This window comes from Equus przewalskii, unplaced genomic scaffold, assembly GCF_037783145.1.
Source record: "Equus przewalskii isolate Varuska unplaced genomic scaffold, EquPr2 contig_452, whole genome shotgun sequence".
NCBI classification, from domain to species: domain Eukaryota; kingdom Metazoa; phylum Chordata; class Mammalia; order Perissodactyla; family Equidae; genus Equus; species Equus przewalskii.
Genome location: NW_027227607.1, coordinates 152,794 through 174,507, shown reverse-complemented (window position 1 = coordinate 174,507; position 21,714 = coordinate 152,794). Strand labels below are relative to the sequence as shown.

The window sequence follows — 21,714 nt, the reverse complement described above, 5'->3', positions numbered from 1 at the left end:
TGAGGAAATTTGTGAACAGGAATATGTTTATAAAGTCACTGGTAGAAACTTGAATATTATTTTATACGTTCCACTTCTTGATCTTTGATAGTAATAAATATGTTAGCTTTTATCTTCTTGGGGACTTCATATTTTCAATATCACTAATATCTAGTGATAGTCCAGATTTTAGTGCAAAGATATGAAAGAAAGAGAATTGTGGAGAAAAGTTACCAATTGGATAACAGTTTTCTAAATTCTGTTCAAGTTTAGCTCCCTTTGTGTTAGTTAGCAGAATCCATGGGGCTATATATATCCAAGGGAGGGCTCTTTGGATTTCATTGACTCATAGACCTCTTGTACTCTAAGAACATCAAGTATCACCAATCCCAGTGTTTCCAAATCTAAGTTCCCAGATGTACCACTGACTGTATAAAAATTACCAGAGAAGCTTTAAAAATGCACATTTTGTATACCATTTAACCCTGGCCTACTGGATCAGAAACTCTTAGAATAGATACTATCATCTGTCCAAAAATCTCTCAAGATGCTTCCAATGATCAGAAAAGTTTGAGAAGCGCTGACGTAGGCATTATTTTAAAATTGAGCAAATGGGGGTGCATAGACATCCAGTGAGGATATGTCCAAGCTGGGACAATAAACATGGATTTGTGTGGTCCAGGGCAAGGATTTCTTAATTATGACTCCTAATTCAGATGTGTTTCTGCCTTTTGATCTTTCTTATCTTTAATTCTGTGAATGCATCAATGTCAGAGATCTTCTTTTTAAAACACTATGTACAGTCCTTCACATACATACACACATAGAGACACTTGCACAGATACACACTCTGCAGCCATAAACATAACCACGTGTAGGTAGTAACGGGAATAATCAGATTTAAGGAAATGGCAATAAAACAATGGCAAAATGATAATCAGGGATGTATTCATTTGCTATAGAAAAATAAAGCTCAGTTTTCACAAAGTAAATGAGGGATGTGTTACCAGGACAAATGTTGTTCATATAGGAAAGTCATGATTTTTGTCAAGAATGAGTCTCTCTGGAGTCCAGAGTTGGAAATTGGGATGCCAGTAAAGGAAGCCATGATACATGGCTCACCATATTCAGTGAAGCTGCTTGGTTCAAACATTGGAGGAAATATGGTTTCCCAATCATGAATCTCAGCAAATTGTATTTACCCTGTTGATTGAGTGACAGTCGCCTATTCATCACAGGTCACTTTGTTTGTCTTCAGATTTATTAGTTGTTCCTGTTAGTCATTTTAAATGTTAGGGACCACTGGATGCAGATGGCAAGTAAAGATTAGAGTCAGTTACAGAAGCATATTAATGAGATGTTACAATTAAAATGGGGATTTTAGAGTCTCTTCTTTTTTTTTCAATTTCCTTATTGTTTGCGTAAAGAAAATGAGTTCTAGAGAAAGGAAAAAGTTTTTCCCAAGACCAGAGGTTGAGAACAGGTCTTTTGTTTTTTTAAGCTTGAGTTTTCTCTCTTTCACATTCTGCACATACCTCCCTTCCCATTCCAACCTTACTAGGTTTAATTTTCACTGAGCTTTGGAGGGCTTGCATCAGAATGCTGTAGCTCAGATCTCTGTTAATTTTCATACAATATACACATATTGAGTATTTAGTATGTACTAACTGCAGTTCTGAACATAGAAAACAGCCATAAGTCCTCCATAGTAGACTCTCATTCTTTAAGGAAAATGATGAAAAAGGCAAACATGGGGAGAAGAAATTAGTGGTGCTGAGTATAATCATGCTGTGCTTCTGAGTTGAATAAGATTTTTATGGCCTAGCTATTTCAGAGAATTATTTGATTGTGAAATATTAGAACAAATATAATAATAAATAACAACTTCTATGTGTAGAGTGTGTTATTGTCTCATTTTTTCTGCAAAAAAATAACCTGTGAGGTTTTTATTGTCTTCATTGTACAGTTGAGAAAATTTAAGATCATCCAGCTTAAATTGATATTTCCAACTCTTTAACATTAGCCTTCTAGAAAACCTTCCTGACCCACAGTTTCCTCACTGCATTCTTTACTTCCACATTTCTCAGTGTATAAATCAGGGGATTTAACATGGGGCTGATAATGGTGTAAAATGCAGTCACTAACTTCTCCTCTGAAAAGATAGTATCGGGAAATGTATATGAAAGTACAGGGAACAAAAAAGATGATGCCCACAGCAATGTGGGAGCCAAAGGTGGAGATAGCTTTGCACTTGCTTTCTGCTGACTGCTGTCTCAGGGACACCACACTGATGGTATAAGAGGTTAGCAAGATAACAAAACTCTCCAGAGTAATGATACCTACTGTTGGTTTTCACAACACCACTAACAAAATATTTGTCTGTGCAGGCAGGTTTCAGCACAGAGTGGACATCACAAAAGTAGTGATAAATCTCATTGGGTCCACAAAAGTGTAGTCAGACTACCAGAGCCACTTGGATAAGGGTGTGTAAGAACCCAACTACCTAGTTCCCTGGCAAAATTTTATTGCCTCTTTCCTGGTTCATGAGGGTTATATAGTACAGGGGTTTACAAATAGCTACATAACAGTCATAGGCCATTACAGTAAGGATGAAGATCTCACTGCAACCAAATAAATGCCCCCCAACATGCACCCCACATAGGAGGTAGTTTTTCTCTTGGATAATAGGCCAAGAAGCATCTTAGGAGCTGTGACCAAAGAGTAACAAATGTTCATAAAAGACAAGGAATTGAGAAAGAAATATATAGGAGACTCGAAAAGATTGCCCTCATAAACTGGCAGCATGATAAGGAGGTTTCCAAGAAGAATGACTGTGTAGAAGAAAGAAAATACCACAAAACAAACTTCTTCAACATCTAGGTTCTTAGAAAGACCCTAGAAAATGAATTCAGTTGCATTGTTAACTTTTTTTCCTGGAATTAGTCTAGGAGGTCAAGATCCCAAGAGACAATTAAATTATCTGAAAGAAAAACATAACAAGGACTAACAACATTTACTTCTAACTCAAAACAAATGGAAAATCACTGTTGTTGAAAATGGAAAAAAAGCTACTTACTGCTTCTTAGCATGCATATTTCAACAAATTGAAATACACATTCTGATAATCTTACTTCCATATGATGGCCCATTCATCTACTCCAGAAGAGGAATCAAAGTCCAGTGAGATAAAGTTAATCCCCTAGTCACACATCTAACCAAGAGTCTCACCTGCCTTATCTTTTATTAAGGTTTTTGCATCTGTTTGTTTCTAAAAATTTACTTAGTTCTTCTTCTGTGTAAGGCACTCAACCTAATTTTGAAACAACTTCTGTGTCTGGTGATATGGTAACATTTATGTATCTGGAAAGATTTGTCTAAACTTTGACTCAGAAAGGTAAACGTATTTTTGCATTTTTAATTCTGAATACTGCCATGAGTGTTCAAGTAGTTGAAACTAGGTGACCTCTGCAAGTTCTTATCATGAAACTCAGATCTTTTTGTACAGGAATTTATGGTCCCCTATCTGATATGAAGCTCTTATAGTCAAAAGGTGTGTGGTGTAGTAGAAAGAGGACAAGATACAAACCTAATTCTGAGATAACGGTGCTATAACTCTAGATGAATAATTTCTGTCATCCCATTTGTGAAATGAGACCGTTTCAATTTCACTATCATCTATCATATTAACGATTATTTCTACCACGAATTAAATCAATTCTGTCAGCACAGAATAGCCATAAAATTCTGATAAGAACTCAGAAAAAGATAAGACAAAGCATTAACATAAACCTCTGGAGACAAAGAAAGCTCTGTTTGATTTGAAAGGAGGAGAGGGGAAGCCTCTGGTAATTTCTCCATCTTCCAACTCAGTGATTGAGGATTCTTCAAGAGTTGCTTTGCCTTGATATTTTAAAGATTTGTCTAAGTGAGAAAAAGAGAAAAAAATCTGCCTTTAATTTCACCATTGCTTCATGCATCCTTTTAATCTTTCAAGTTTCACGCTAGTCGATATTAGTTACCCGACTTAGGATGAATTAAGTATTTCGTTATTTGCTAAATTTAAAACTCAATCAATTCTTTCATTTAACACCATAAAACTAATCCAAAGAATTTCAGTAAACAGAAATAATTGTAACAGAAGTGGGAAGGGAAGAAAGTGAAAAGGGTAATAGGGCATATGTCTATGGTGACAGATAGTAATTGGTCTTTGGATAGTGAGCATGATGTAGTCTACACAGAAATTGAAATAAAATGATATATACCTGAAACTTATATAATGTTATGAACCAATGTTACCTCAATAAAAATAAATAAGTTGAACAAAAAAGAAGTAATCATTCTGTGATTGTTCATTGGATTAATGTGCTTCTATATATATTAGATATTAAATATTTAATATAACATATGATAAAATATCTCATTCGGGAGTATTTCTCTCTTGAATTTTAATTATTCTACTCTTTTGAAAATTCTACATGATTTGAAAATAGTGGCTTCAATAGTGCTATTGAGGTTCACTGCTTTTCTTTTTAATTGAATCTGCTGATTTCTGGACAACTTGATGGGTAGTTCATTTTCAGCCTATGTCTGAGATGAATCATAGTGCAGGCTTTCATTCCTTTACTTTTCGATTGTAGACCATTAAAGTTGACTCTTGACCACTAATATTCTTTCATATTTTTTCCTATTCCTACTCTTTCCTTTCCCTTCATTCTTGCTTTACTTTTTTTTTTTTTTTTTTTTTTTTTTTTTACCATTTCTACCCTCATCTAACCTCCTTCTTCCTTTTTCTTACAATGTCCAAAAAGTCAAACATACTCTTAGTTGTTCGTACTCTTAGAGGGAACTTATGCACTGCCCACTACTTGGTAGTAAGCACAGCTGATTTCTTGATCCACTGCACCTTTTAAGAGAGGCTATATGTTCCTTTTTCAAACCATCTGTAAATAGCTGGAGAGGAGAAAAATGTATCCATTGTCTCCCCTTTCCTACTGCCCAAAGATCTCCCCACAGTGGACCATTCTCCCTGCAATTTCTGTCTATGTCACTGGACCCTTCCTGCCGTTGTAAGAGAAGACAGAGTTCAAATTAGCATCGGGGTCACTCTTAGCAGGAGGCTAGCTTGATGGGAAAGCCATTGGGCATATTTAGGCTCAAATCATGTTGCACAGTATCTACCAGTTCAGCAACAACAAGGAATCTCTGAAGTAGGATTTCAGAAGTGCCCACATGGGTGTGAGCCAAGGTCCTATCAAGTCAAGCCCATTAGTAACTTAAAGATGGATAGTAATTTCCATAGGCCTCTTCATCTATGGTCATGGTGAAGCCAGGCCATTGGGAGAGTGTCTCAGGCTACAAGCAAGGCAAGTACAGGAATCTGGGTTATCCTTCCAACAAATGAAGTCCAGTACAGTTGACCCGTGTGCCACTTATACCTGCTTGTATTTTCTAATGATATTGGGGTCTTGTTGGAGAGTGAATTACAATTACCTTTTTCCATGAAAAGAGATGAAATCGGAGGTACAACTCAACTTCTTCAAGGAGGTGACCATTTCTAGTTTCCTCAGAAGACTTAACGTGGGTTAAAAAAATCAAGCTCAGTTCCCTACTACTGCAGCTGCTTTTAGGGTTATAACTGATGCTTATCAACTTACTTCTCCAACCATCCGGGCTTCTTCTCCCTCACATTCAGGTGTTATCTCTCAGTCGCTTAACAGCTCAGGTGACACTTTCACCCAGAATAGATCTGATTATTTCCTGCTTTGCCCTTGTCAGTGAATCCCACTGAAAACTAGCAGTCTCCCTAGTCACCTTATACGTGATTTGGAGTAGCACCACCCCCGATACAGTATGTGTTTTCTCCAAAATTTAAAAGCCCATTAAGTAGTATGTCTTTTTCCTAATGATAGAAGATAGAATAGAAAACTCCTTCTTTATTGAGACAATCTCTGCATCCCCAAGACCACTGGATTCCTAAGAACTCTACCCATGTTACAATCCCATGAAATTTCACAGCATTTATTTTCCACGTCCTGCTTCTGTGCACTTAGTAGGTTTATAAGTTACCAATTGCAATGTACTGGCAAACAATGCTAAGGCAAAAAGAGTGGCTTAAAATCACGAAACCAGGACATAAAGGCTTACAGTAAAAATAGTTTATTTGATTATGATTCAGCAATTTAGGTTGGATTCAGCTGGGTAGTTTTTCCACTGGTTTTACCTGGAAAAACTCCCATAGTTTGACTGGAGTAGATGTTCCAATGTGGATTCATTTATACATCCAGAAATTGGCTTGGGTGCCTCAGTTCTCTTTGATTCTCCAGTGGCATAGATTGGGCTCTATCACACCAAGTTGGTTCAGGGCAGTGTTTGTTTCATGAAAGCTAGATCTTCAAGGCCTCTCAAGCCACAATGCAGGAATTGTATATTACTTTTCACCACATTCTACTTATGTGGTTAAAAGGTTACATATGACATGTGTCACAAGGTTAGCCCAGATAAAAGTATAGAGAGATAGATTCCACTTTTTGATGGAAGATTTTGCAAAGTAGTTGTGACCATTGTGTACACTGGATTGTACAGGATACTTTCTAATTCTTCTCAACAGGCTATTTAGCATAATGGTATCAATATAGTGGCTCATTTTTGCACAATGTTCACAAGATTATATTCCCTGGGATTCTAATATGAAAAAAAAGACAAGAGATAACATGGTTCTCAGGCAAGAGTCTATCATCCTTGTCATGTGAGGTGAGTTCATTTTATTCTACTATCTCATTTGGTTGGAGAAGAGCTACAAATCAAGTGCTGTAGGCTCTGATACTTTAATAAAGTTAACATGGCACACTGAATCTTCAACTGGGTATACCACCTAAGTGATATCACAGTAGTACATAGTCAGATGAGTCATATGCTGCAATCCATCAGCGTTTTGCATGCATCATATCAATTAATTAAATGGTGATATTATAGGGAACTTGAATTTTTCAAATCTTTTGCGGTTAATTTTATCTCTGAAATTCCTTCCATCATAAGGTTTTGCTTCTGATTTTCTGCTTTGATTAGTGATTAGTGATGTTGACCGTCTGTTCAATATCAGTGGGCAATTTTCATGTGTTCGTTGGAGAAATGTCTATTCAACTATTTTGTCCATGTATTAATTGAGTTATTATTTGTTACTGAGGTGTAGGAATTCCTTGTATATTCTGGATATATCAAGTATATATTTGCAAGAATTTCTTCCTAACCAACGGGTTGCCTTTTCTCTCTGTTTATTGTGTCCTTTAATTCATAGAAATTTTTACTTTCAATGTAGCTCAATTGATCTATTTTTTCTTCTGTGGTCTGTGTTTTTGGTGTCATATGCTAAAAATTGTCACCTAAAGTAATATACTGAAGCTATTCTCTCTACTTTTTCTATAATTTCATACTTTTAGATCTTCTGTTTAGGTCTTTAACCTATTTTGAGTTTATTGTATATACTGTATAGGTTAAGGGTCTACCTTCATTCTTTTACATGCTGATATCTAGTTCTGCCAATATCATTTGTTGAAAAAACTGTCTTTTCTTCATTGAATGGTCCTGGTACCTTTGTAGAATGCCATTTGACCATTCATGTGATGGTTTCTTCCTGGACTCTATTCTATTCCATTGGTCTATGTGCCTGTCTTTTTGCCAGCACCACGATGTTTTCCTTACTGGAGCTTTACATTAAGCTTTGAAATCAGGGAGTTGGAGACCTCCGACTTTGTTTTTCTTTTCAAGAGTTTCTTTCCTTCGGGGTCCCTTAAGATTCTATATTAATTTTTCAGATATTTTTTCTATATCTGCAAAAATGTCATTGGAGTTTTGATAGCATTTGTATTGAATTGGTATAATTTTAAGTATTATTGACATATTCACAATATTAAGTTTTCCAATCCACAAAAATGTAATATCGTTCAGAATTAATACCACATATACATGCATGTACTGCATAATGATATTTTGGTCTATGAGGAACTACATATATGATGGTGGTCCCACAAGATTACTACTATATATCACAGTGGTGCCTGATGAGCAGGGCTAGGTCCTCACCTGGGATCCGAACCTGCAAACCCTGGGTGACTGAAGTGGAGTGAGTGAACTTAACCACTAACCTACAGGGCTGACCACCTGCTGCAGCCTTTCTTAACTCCACCAGTTACAACGTTAAATGTGGAATCTCTGCTGCCTGAACCCATATCAATAAGTTCAGCCTGATCAAACTTTATGATTCTTCTGTAATTATCCCATACTTGTAATACCTATTCCCATATATATTTCCCAGATTTCTGTCTGAATAAATTAGAAAACTCAAGCAGTTATTTTGAAGTGTAGTGCACCTCCTCATGTGTCACACTTTGTACCTTAAGTTTAGGGGCCTACTAGGACTTGTGTCTAGTTATAGGTCTGGAAACAAGGAGGGAGAAGAGGTGAGTCCTGAGAAAAATCAGCATTGTCTTTCACGGCAACTGCCTGAAGGGAAGCCATAACAGTTTCCTCAGGTAATGCAGGATTAATCCTTCAGAAATAGGGGGAGAAGCCAGTGTCACTGAAAGTGGAGAGGCCTCTTCCGTTAACAAAGAATATTCGTCTTCTTTCTGTTCCATCTTCATTGTTTCCTCATCCATCCAGTGATCTAAGCCAGAACCTGGGTTTTGTTTATTATTCGTCTTTGGAAAATCTTCATTCTATATCAAGTTCTTTTTTTTGTAACTCCTAAATGTTTCTTGAACCATTCTCTATCTCTCCATGTTAGTTTGAGTTTCCTAGATGCATAGCCTGAGGTGGGGATTTTTATGAAAGTGATATATAAGGAGAAAGGTTGAGGGAAGCTCACTACGGTAGAAAAGAAAGGATGTGGTCTCAACTGGAATCTAGCTTCAAGCTGGATCCATGGGAGCTCTGGAGTATACATTGTACTACAGAAGTGATTCCACCCTGAGGCAAAGGGACCAACATTTGTTACCCTTGCTCCAGTCATCCATTGGCCATTTTTGGGCCCTGGGATGGTGGGCATAATCACACAGGTGAAACAGCTTCAATTTTCTCTGATGCCGTTGTTGAGAGACAATGAGGCTGTAAGCTATTAGCAGCCCAAACACATAGCAGCTGGGTCCTAGGAACACTGGCAGTGCTGGATGCAGCAGTGTCCAACACACACTGCATCCTCACGGCAACATCAGAGTTTAGGCTTTCATCTTTTCATACCCAAATTATTGCAAAACATCCTAACTGCTCTCCTGCTGCCTCTCCTGACCCCTCCAATTCATTTCCCATACCATACCTAGAGTTGTCATTTTAAAATTCAAATCTAACTGCATCATTCACTAGCTTAAAAGACCTTAAAATATTTCCTCTGTGGTATTTAGCATTAAACCTTCATTTGAGTATGAGACCCCTCTTGATCTTCCCTGTTCCTGTGTCTCCAGCTTCACATCTTGCTATTACCCATTATTAAGTTGGTCCCCAGCATGTTGCTTGGCACACAGTGGGCATTCAAGAAATAATAGTTGAATGAATAGATGAACTAATGACCACAGCTATATTGAATGGATTAGGTTTCCTGAATACTCATTTTAACCTTCCGGGCTTTGTTATGTATTCTTTCTCCTAAGAAGGCTCTCACACTGACTGATGCCTATTCAGTCTGCTGACTCTTTTTCTTCCTTCAGATCCCATTTTTTTCTATGTCTTTTATTCTTGGAATCTTTCCTGAACCCCCAGGTCTTCATTGTGTGTTCCTCATGCATGCTTTCATACCACCCTGTGCTGTCACTATCTTAACATTTATAACAATATTGTAATTTTAAGCTCTCTTCTGGGTGTCTCTCAGTGGATCTTAGGCTCTGTGAAGGCAAGACTCGGTTTCCTCTTTAATCATCACTGAAGTATCAGCCAGTATCAGTGTGCCTGAAACAATCCTTGTGTTCAAAATATTTGTTGGTTAGTGAATGAAGGATGGAAGAAATAAATGGAATATATTTACCATGAAATTGTTTTTTATGTAGACAGAGCTACACATTTTTAAAAGGAGCTTTTCATAATGAAATGTTACCAGAAAGTATACCAATTTACAAAGAATTATAACAAAAACAGCCCACATTTATAAGATGATGAAATCTTGCTGAGCAGAGAGAATATCAAGGTAAAGCATTTCTTTATTCACTGAAAATTTCAGTTTCAATTTTTTCCCCATGACATAGTTGAAGTATGAGTAAAAAAAAATTTTGACGTCCCTCATAGATCTACCCTGAATTCTCCTATCAGGCTGAATCACATGAAGGTAGTAAAAAAAATTCCCTAGTTAGCAGTATCATGATTTGCTCTATATTTTGTTGACTTTATTCATCATCACTTATACTTCTACTTATTCATTCAATATTTATCATATACCAGATGTTATTCTTCTTATAGAAACTATTGTTAGTTAGCAGGAAAGTACTTACGGAGTACGACTGTATATTCAATAAATGGAAATTCTTCTCTGACATTAAGATATTCTTTTATTTGTCATCACTTTTTCTGATGGGACATGAGCATACGATGGTGACATGAGCAATACAAAATGATTCTGAACCCTACATGGAAATTTGGAAACATAATGTAATATTTGTCACTTAACTATTAGAGGTTAAATGGCACATTGATTTTAGATTCCTAAAGTATTTATATGCCAAAATATTGCAGTAAGCGTATTACCATCAACTGTGATATATAAAAAAGCAGAGTTATTAATAAAAATATTGCAGTTTGTTGTATGTGTTTAATGCATACTATATTATGTTATAATATATGCATATTATAATATTTATTATATATTATACATACATATATTGTGTCTATCAGCTCAGTCCCTAGGTCAATAGATGGTAACTGTTACAATTATCATACTTTTCTATCATCATTGCCCGGCAATGTATCATAGCAGTTAAGAGCATGTCTGAGAAATCAGTTAGATTCTGATTAGTGGCTCTTCCATGTATCTTTTTCCATACTTCGTCTTTCTGGCTGTCTCCTCTCCTGTAAAATGGGGATAATAGCAGCACATACCTCTTTGGATTGTTATAGAGATTACTGCTCAATATCAATATATTTTATTAAGTCTTTTATTTTATTTTTATTAGAATGAAAGATTATGAATCCATATACATGGATGAACTAGTAAAACTAAGCCCCATTTTGGTAGAATTTTCCAAATATGCAAAGAGCGGTGCTGGGTTAGATCTTTCTCCCTTTCCTTGCAATCTTTCTGCTCCTTTCATTGTAGAATCCATGATTCAAAGCAGTCCATTCTTTTTCTTTATCTCACAGATATTCTTTGCTGAGACCACCTAAGACATCCTTTTGACCATTACCTCAGTTGAATCAGTGTCAGGATCCAAAGATATTTATTTTTCACCTGAAAGAGCTTTCCTACTACACAATTTCCCAATGGCATTTTTCATCTGGGTATTTCTTAAGGCATAGATTAAGGGATTTAACATGGGGGTTATCATTGTATAGAATACAACAACTGCTTTATCAATTGATAAAGTAGCTGAAGGTCTCATATACACAAATATGCAGGGCACAAAGAATAAGACAACCACTGTGATGTGGGAGACACAGGTGGAGAGGGCTTTGCACCTCGCCTCCATGCTGTGGGTTCTAAGAGAGCGCAGGATGACCACATAAGAGACCAACAAGAGGAGGAAGTTTAACACACAGATGAATCCACTGTTAGCAGCAATGAAGAGGCCTGGAGTGTGAGCATCCATGCAGGCAAGACTGAACAAAGGATTCAGATCCCTCATAAAGTGATCTATGATATTAGGGCCACAGAAGGGCAATTGGAAGATGAAGAGGATCTGCATGGTTGCATGAAGAAATCCTCCCACCCACACTACTACGATTAGCAGGCCACACACCCACCGATTCATGATGATTCTATAGTGCAAGGGCTTGCAGATGGCTACATAATGGTCATAGGCCATCACGGTAAGCAGGATGACATCGGCACCTCCAAAGAAATGTTCCCCAAAGATTTGGGTCATACATCCATTAAATAGGATGATTTTCTTTTTATGGAGTGAATCTATGATCAGTTTGGGGGTACTGACAGAAGAATAGCAGGCATCAATAAAGGAGAGATAAGCCAGAAAACAGTACATGGGGGACTCCAGTAATGGGCTGACAATGATGGTGACTACAATGAGCACATTTCCAACCATAGAAATAATGTAGACAACAAAAAACACAAAAAATATGATTTTCTGCATCTTTGAATTCTCTATGAGCCCCAGTTGAACAAATTCTGTCACGTTCTTATTCTCCATGGGTTTTGTTTTGGGTAATCTTATTACCTGAAAAAGATCAGTTTTTATTAATGCAATCTTGAATTTATTAAACCTCTCCATCTAATAAATAATAAATTCCTAGATTTTATTGAGTTGTGAATCTTATGAGATTTTTTGACATAGAAAAATGTTCTGAGTTATTGAACCTTACTCAGATTATGTTCTGGATAAAGATTCTGTTAAGGGTATAGACGTGAGGAAATGCAGAAGCATAGAAGCAGGAGAATATCTATGTGTGCTTAATCAATCACCTGAGGTGACTAAGAGCTGACCCTGAAGTAGATTGCACACATAGCGGCAGCTAAGCTTGAAAACGGAGTTAGAACATGGATGTAACTGCTATGAATGCAAAGCTAAAGAATTTTCCCTTTAGTTTTAGGAAATGGGTAACCATGGAAGGCAATTGATAATTGAGTGGAAGGATGAAAAAGAATTTGAGGAAAGAGGAATCGTGGATATAACTATAGGAAAGATCTTTGTGTGTCTTGGATGACGTCGACTGAGGTTTAGTAAGAGGATGGAAGCCAGAGAGAGGAACCCGAATATCATGCTATTTGTAATAGTTAACATTAATTATAAGAGGGCATTGGTGAAAGAATGTCATGAAAAGATACAGGCGTTACTGTAAAATAATTGATAATGCATATTGTCTAAATTGAATAATAGCTAATAAATACATTTTTTAATTACAGATTGCTATGTGCATGCTATGGTAGCGACCTGTGTGGTTGGTATTATTTCATCCACATTGTAAATGCGGAAACAATCTCAGAAACTAATGTTAATAATAATAATACTGATAATATTATCTAAAATGTACCGAATGCCTTCTGTGCTCTAGGTATTTTTGCAAACATTTGGTTATTTAATCCTCACTATAAACCTATGAGAAGATTACTACTCTGGTTTTTATACTTATTTTACACATTAGGAAATAAAAGCATAGAGAAATTATGGATTCTGCCCAAGTTCGATCATATAATAAAGGACAAAGAGAGGATTAGTTCAGATTATACTTGTTAACTTTCCTTCCTCCAAATTCTTAATTCATGCCCTACATTACCATATTAGGATAAACAATGCTGAACTAGCGATCTCCTTTTGATATGACCCTAATAATTATAATTGAATTAATACTACTCAGAGACAAGTGTATATGAAGCAATTTCATCAACACATACAACGAGTAACATAATGGAATCCCCAAATATTAATAAAAATGTGATACTGATTTCAGTGAAGCTCCCTTTTAACTTTGCCTCTCCCTCAGCCTCATTTCCTTCCTTCCCAATCCCCCTTCACAGTGTGCACCCCCAGAATTTTCTGCAAAATGTTGAAAATAACTACCACACTGGTTAAGTGTGTTAGTTTTAGAATCAGAAAGACCAGGCTGGAGTTTTGTCTTTTCCGCTTGCTACTCCTTTTAACTGGGGAAGGTTACCTTGGCCCCTTCCATCCTTATTTCCTCATCCATAAAGTGAGAATAATGCTAACTACTTCACAGGTTGTTATGAGAGCTGATTGAAGAAATATATATGAACATACTCTCCACACTGCTATAGACACATAAGGATGTCCATCTATTATTGTGATTGTATATGCACCTAGGAAATGGGAAGAACTGACATTTTGAAGATAGTACAGAGAAACATTTAGCCATGCAATAAATTCAGGAAGATTCATCTCCAACTTTACTTTTTTTAAGTAAATTTATTGGAATTATAACAGTTTAAAAGATTATGTAATTTCAGGTGTACACTACTGTTCTCAATTCCTGAATATACTTCATCATGTTCACACCTAGTAGTCTAATTTTTATCCATCACCATACATAAGTTCCCCTTTGTCCCTTTCACCAACACTCAACACCCTTCCCCTCTGATAACTAGTAATCTGTTCTCTTTATCCATGTATTTGTTATCTTCCATATATGAGTGAAATCATGCAGTATTTGTCCTTCTGTCTCTGGCTTATTTTACTTAGCATCACACCATCAAGGTCCATCCATGTTGTTTCAAATGGGACAATTTTGTCCATTTTTATGGCTAAATAATATTCCATTATATATATATGTGTGTGTTATATATATATATATATATACACCACATCTTCTTTATCCATTCATCTGCAGAAGGGCACTTGGATTGTTTTGACATCCTGGCTATTGTGAATTGTGATGCAATGAACATAGGGGTTCATAAATCTCTTTGGATAATTGATTTCAAGTTATTTGGTTAAATACCTAGTAGTGGGATAGCTGGACCATATGATATTTCTATTTTTAAATGGAAAGACAACCCCAAAACTAGGAAAAAATATTTGAAAATTATTTATCAGACAAAGGGTTGATATCCAAAATATATAAACAACTCAACAAAATAAAATGAAGCAACATAATAAAAAATGAGCAGAGGAAATGAACAGACATTTTTACAAGGAAGATATACAGATGGCCAACAGACACATGAAAAGAGGCTCAACATCCCTAATTATTAGGGAAATACAAATCAAAACTACAATGAGATATCACCTTACACCAGTCAGAATGCCTATAATTACCAAGAAAAAACAGCAACAAATTTTGGAGAGGATGTGGAGAAAAAAGAACACTCATACACTGCTGGTGGGAATGCAAACTGTACAACCACTATGGAGATCAGTAGGAGATTTCTCAAAAAATTAAAAATAGAAATACCACATGATCCAGCTATTCCGCTACTAAGTATTTATCTAAAGAATTTGAAATCAACTTTACTTTTAAAGAAGACACAGAGACTTATTTTATCCATAGCAATTTATCCCAGGATGGGTGCTACATGTTTGTGCTTGGATTAAATATCTTGTGATTTATGTCATTTAAAATTCATGTTTATGTATTTTCCGTGCATGAAGTGTAATTGAATTCTATTTAATTCTTGTGATTAGTCTTGATTATTAAAGGAGGTGTCTCATGGCAAAAGTAAGCTGTCTGATGTCAGAGAGCTGGGCCCTACAATTCGCTTAATCTCTATGAGCCTCAAATTTTTCATCTGTAATATTAGGTAATGATATTTGCCAAGTAAATTTGAGGAATTGGGATGAGAATGAAATGCTCTATTGCTAAATTTGAAAAGTGTTGAAACATAATGATTACTATATATGAGAAGTTACAATCTTTAAGATGCATTAGCATTATTGAAAACTTACCATACAGTCTTAGATGGTCTTGATGTTTCTGGATGTTCAGAAATAATTCCATCTTCAAACTGACCTCCTCTTGGGATAAGAAACTTTCAATATGAAAGACATGACACATGAGGAAAGAGACGTTTCAGGTACTTCAATATCAAATCAATAGTTGTTCAGAAAGTGTTTTTCTAAGTCTAAATCTTCCCTTCTAGACTAAAGCCCGAAAAAGTTTTCACAGAAAACCTGCATTTGAATTTAGAATGGATTCATTTGAAACTATGTAGAAAAGGTCTTCTATGGGTGGCTCTCTTCCCATAGGTAAAAGGCAGAAATTGTGGAGGGAGCACCTTCAAATGGTTTATTACATCCATGATGTCTGAATCTTGCTCTGGAAATATAAACAACCAAAAGATATTTTCACCTTGCAATGCACGGATATTTAAAGAGGTTTCCATAAAGGCTGAAGGACCTAGTCTTGTAGTTGTTGCTTTGTCTCTCAGGAGTTAATTATCTGTCTTGATGGAAGGGCTTTGTCTTAGGAGTGGGTATTCTGGAGAGACACGTTTGAGGAATACCCAATTTTGAATGGAGAATTGTATCCCCTGCAATTGGAACCTAAACATGTGAGAATCCCCTTTCTCTTTCTGAACCTGGGTTTCTAAGAAAGCTAAATGTTATGTGAATAGCAAGACAGCATTAATTTCAGTGTGGAGGCTTGTTATGTAGTTAACCTGAAGGCTCATGTCACAGAGAGAACTTGTTATCTCATTTCCCTGCTTACTCCTGTGTATATCAACCTGCAGCTTCCCTTATCTCACCATCCTCCTTTCTACAAGCAGCTTCACAAGGCCAAACACAGGCTAGTGGGAAAGCACCAACCACCAAGGCCACAGTCTCCCCCTCCCTATAAGAAGCCACAAACCTTTCAACATTTAAAAACCCTTGCCTCTCATCTTTTGGGGAGATGATATGAATTTGAGGGTTCACTTTCGTTGCCTGGCTGACATCAACTGAAATAAAAACCCTTTCCTTGCCATAAGCCTGTCATCCCAGTTTTCATTTGGCCCCTCTTGTGTGGTTGATAAAGAGCCTGTGTTTGTGGCTGGAAAGAATTCTTTTACTGTAAAATGAGCTATAGTATGAATTGGATCCACTTCAAGGAAAATTGAACTAATGGCTGTTTTCTTCAACCCTCTTTTTGCAAGGCCCTTGGAATATATTATAGGAGAATGACAGGTTTTTCTTAACTTCATGCTCGCACATTTTAATCCAGCTCATGTATTAGGTCTGCAGAGATTAAATACATTCTCACATGTAGATATTCAAGTGGTCCTGACAGGATGTGATGGGCAAGGATGTGGTGTAGTAGCCAGGATTTTAAAGTCTGGAATCAGAAAAACCTATTAATGAGAGGATAGTTGTGTGACCTTGATTAATCCACATGAAGCACCTCACACAATTTTTGGCATGAGGTAAGTATTCCGTATGTGATTGTAGATGCTCATCTTGTGACTAGAGATGCATTTAGGATCTCAGAGGATTTACATCTTCTCCCCAGATAAGTTAAATAGTGTGGCTAGTATGAGATTGTATCCAGGCTCTCTGACTTTGGATTTCAAGTTTTTAACTACAGTACAGATTACTTCCCCAGTATCATCAACAGTAGTTCTACTCATCAGAGAAATTAGTAAAAGATGCTCAAGTGTTTGGTTCCTTCAGCATCTCAAGCCATCTTTTGATGAGAAGAGGGAGATAAAGATGTTAGTGATTTTCAGCCTGACCTTACCTAGAACTGGACTGGAATTTCCTTCAGATGATGGAGGTGATGTTCTGACTTCATTTTTTCCTCAAAAGGAGGAAGAAGCTTGAAACATCTTTAAAGGTCCTGCCTAGTGGTCTGGCACTTTTCTCTAAATATCCCAGAGGTCTGTCAGTGGTACTGCTATTTTGGATACATACATCCTTTGTGATTGAAATCCCAAGCACTTATACCACTGTATTTCCCAAGCATTCTTAATATTTTTTAACATTTTGTTTTCATTAGTTAGTTATTTTCGCCATCCCCAATGTTGTAATGTTTTGATAACTTTGAAATAATAGATGCTTTCACTGTGCAATTACACTTAAGGCATAAGATTGTGCAGACACAGTTGTTTTACTAAAATTTATTTCTTCCTTCACATTGCAAAAGATTTGTTACTGTACTAAGACATTCATGAGGGCTCCTTTACATAGAACTTATTTTCTTCCCAGCTGCTCCTTTTCCCGGTGCAAATATACTTTCCTCATACTCTCCCTTCAATTCTTTCAAATAATCAAGCTATAATTTAATTCAGGTCTGGATTTATTTTTTTGATTTTTGATTTTTTTGGTGAGGAAGATTGTCCCTGAGCTAACATCTGTGCCCATTTTCCTCCATTTTACATGTAGAATTCTGCCACAGCATGGCTTGGGAGCAGTGTGTAGGGCAATGCCCAGGATCCAAATCCATGAACCCCAGGCTGTGAAGCAGAGCACACAAACTCAACCATTGTGCCACCAGCCAGCCAGGGTCTGGATTTATTTTGAGAGATTTTCACATTAAAATCTTTAGGCCCATTGCAGATAGGATTCTGGACTTTCAGACTTTCTGTAATACTGAACTTGTCCAGTGTGCTGACATTTATCTTCCATGGATCTCATCCAAATGATTACATGTTGGTAGGAAGATTGGCCTTATAGTTTCTGGTTTCTGACACTGAAATGGGTATATAAGCTCACTAAAGTAGAAGGATAATTTATTTCTCCCTATTTGAGCCTAATTTGCTCATCTGTTCTCTGAAAGTTATGGCAAACAAGATCAGGTATTCAAGCTCATTCTACTTAATCTTCCTTCTAAGATCATATATGGTTCTGTATCTACCCTTCAAATTGATGATGTATTAGAGCGAATCACTCAAATACATGGAATGGTAGATAAAAACATAGAAATAAATTTTTAGGTCATAGGTCATGGCCACCTTAGTAGATATTGTCAAAAAGTGTTTTAAAGTGTTTGTACAAATTTACACTATTACCAGCACTATATAAGATTCCCATTTCTAATACTAGCAATCTGTTTTTTTTTCCCCTCTCTTTTCTCTTAATTGATCTTGCCAGAGTTCTTTGACTTTTATTAATCCTTTCAACAAAACTAATGGCTTTGGCACTGTTTTCTATTTAGGATTGTTAATTATGTCATTGATTCTTTTCTTTATATTGTTATATCTTTATTGTTTGGATTTATTTTGTTATTTTCTCAGGTTTTGATACATAAGATGCTCAGCTCATTTATAACCAAAATATTTTGTTTCTCATGATAGAAGTGATATTGCTACACTTTCTACAGATTTTAAAAGGACAATAAGAGAATATTATGAACATATTAAGGCCAATAAACTCAATAACTTATATAGAATACACAAATTTCTTGCACCATATATACTAACAAAACTCATTAAAAATAAGGAACATGGGCCAGCCCTGTGGTATAGCAGTTAAGTTCACATGCTCCACTTTGGTGGCCCAGGGTTCACTGGTTCAGATCCTGGGCTTGGACCTAAGCACCACTTATCAAGCCATGCTGTGGCAGGCATCCCACATATAAAATAGAGGAAGATAGGCACAGATATTAGCTAGGGTCAATCTTCTTCAGCAAAAAGAAGAGAATTGGTGGCAGATGTTAGTTGAGGGCTAATCTTCCCCAATAAATAAATAAATAACAGATAATCTCAATAGTGCTATGTCTCAAAGAAATTGCACTTCTATCTAGAGGTGGGAAACTGGCTGCCATAAACTGCACTCTCCAATGCAGTGAGGACAACTCCTCCACTGGGCCTCTTTACTTGGCAACCATCCAGTTCACAACCAGCAAAACAATTTTCTTGCTCAGTGACGTCAGCAGCATGGCTGAGTAAGTTGTTCTCTTCATTTCTCTCATTTTGAACTACAACTAAATGGGCACTCACTGACCAGCAATGGAAGCCCACAGAGCACAACAGGATGCCTGAGAGACACATGCAGCTATACATCTGAGGGTGAATGAACTGAGCCCCCAGGAAGTGGCAGAGATAGGTGAGCACACCTTGCTCTCCCCCTGTATCCCTGTGCATGCACACAAACACTTTCCAACGTGTTACAAGTGCCCAGAAAGTGGGAACACACAATGGGGTGACTGTAAGAGGAACAGGTGGTTAACCTTAGGTTGACCTCTTCGTCATTCTCTTGGTGGAGAGAGGGAGCCCACCATGTCCCTGTGCCATAAAGGAGCAGCCATAGCCTGGGTTTAAGCAGGGAAGCCCCACCAGCCAAGCTCAGTGGCCCCATGGACTGCAGATCATAAACAGGGACCTCAGCAGATTTCCACGCTGAGACAAAAACTCCCCAGGCACGTGTGAATGCTCACAGTGCAGCTGCAATCACAAAGTGGGAACATGTCTGGGTAGCTGTGGGAATAGGTGCGGCAGTTTTGAACACATGTGCTCTTACTTTCCTGGCTGGGAAGGTGAGCCCACTGTGCCCCTGTGCCATAAAGGAGCAGTTATAGTTTGGGTCCTAGCAGAGAAGACCCACAGGGCAAGCTCAGCAGTCCCTGGACTGCAGATCATAAAAAGGGACCTCAGCAGATTTCTGCACGGGGGCAAACATTTCCCAAGCACATGCAAACACTCACAGTGCAGCTGCAGCCCCAAAGAAGGAACGTGTGGGCAGCTGTGGGAATAAGCGTGGCAGTTTTGAACACACTCATGCTTACTTTCCTGGCAGGGAGGGGGAGCCCATCATGCCCCTGTGCTGTAAAGGAGCAGCCATAGCTTGGGTCACAGCAGGGTAGCCCCACCAGCCAAGCTCAGCGGCCCCATATAATGGGGATCATAAACAGGGACTACAGCAGATTTCCACACTGAGGCAAATGCTTCCCAGGTGAGCAGGAACACTCACAATGCAGCTGCACTACCAAAGAGGGAACATGTCCTGAGGGCAGCCTCAGGAACAGGCGTGGCAGCTTTGAGCCCACTAGTGATCACTTTATGGCAGGGAGGCAGATCTCAGAGAACCCCTGAGGTGCCAAAGAGTGGCCCTAGCCTGGCGAGGAAGCCCCGCCAGACAAGGACAGTCCACACAAGTGCCTGAATGCATCCCATGCTGCGGCAATCACCCATAATACTCCCACAGCTTCCAGCAGATGGGGTGGGGCCTGAAACACTGCTCCTGCTCCCTCATAGTGGTAACAAGGGAAATCTGCATCCTAGGAATACTGCAAATGCCCCAACAAAAGATTTGTTAATCAAACACCATGCAGTTAATCAAACACTGCAGCAACAATTCAGACCAGAAGGAAAAGGACAACTCTCCAGGAGCCAACACTGAAGACACAGAAATATAACAGCCTAAATGACAGGGAATTGAAAATAGGCCTCATGAGGAAACTCAATAACTTACAAGAAAACACAGAAAGACAATTCAAGGAGCTTGGCAATAAAATGAAACTCTTCACCAAAGAGATTGAAACTATATAAAAAATGAAGCAAAAATTCTAGATATGAAAAACGCAATGAAATAGATACTAATATAGAATCATTAAGAAGTAGAATTGATTTTTATGGAGGAAAGAATTAGTCTTGTTGAGGATGCAAATGTAGAAATTTTACAGGTGGAGGAGAAGACAGATCTAAGACTTAAAAAAACAAAGGAATTCTTTGAGAAATATCCAACTCGATTAAGAAAAGCAGCATAAGGATTTTATAGGTATCACAGAGCGAGAAGAGATGGAGAAAGGAGCAGAGAGCCTGTTCAAAGAAATACTTGCTGCGAACTTCCCAAACATGGAGATGGTTTCAGATTTACAGGTAAACGAAGTTAATAAAACACCCGACATTATCGATGTGAGAAGACCCTCTCCAAGGCATATAATAGTAAAAAATGGCAAAAGTTTGGGGTAAAGAAAGCATATTAGGAGTAGCAAGGAAGGACAAAATAACCTACAAAGGAAATCCTATCAGGCTTTCAGCAGATGTCTGGGCAGAAACCCTACAGGCTAGGAAAAAATGGAATGATATATTCAAAATACTGAAAGGCAAAATCTTTCAGCTAAGAATACTCTGTCCAGCAAAATTTTCCTTCAGATATGATGAAGAAGTAAAAGCTTTCCCAGATAAATAAATGCTGAGGGAGTTCATTGCCACTAGAC

At 37.5% G+C, this 21,714-nt stretch overlaps 1 protein-coding gene and 1 pseudogene across 1 annotated transcript; both read right to left on the bottom strand.

The window, feature by feature from the left end:
• Window positions 1-2,006: 2,006 nt before the first annotated feature.
• Window positions 2,007-5,531, bottom strand: LOC139081310 (olfactory receptor 4S2-like; annotated as a pseudogene).
• A 5,862-nt stretch (window positions 5,532-11,393) lies between these two features.
• LOC103567932 (olfactory receptor 4C46-like) lies at window positions 11,394-12,332 on the bottom strand. The gene has a single exon (XM_008544679.2). The coding sequence runs from the start codon at window positions 12,318-12,320 to the stop codon at window positions 11,394-11,396; it is 927 nt and encodes a 308-aa protein (XP_008542901.2). The 5' UTR covers window positions 12,321-12,332.
• Between the last annotated feature and the right edge of the window lie 9,382 nt (window positions 12,333-21,714).

Coding starts and splice junctions, on each gene's coding strand:
- LOC103567932 (XM_008544679.2), bottom strand. CDS start 12,320: ATGGAGAATAAGAACGTGACAGAATTTGTTCAACTGGGGCTCATAGAG.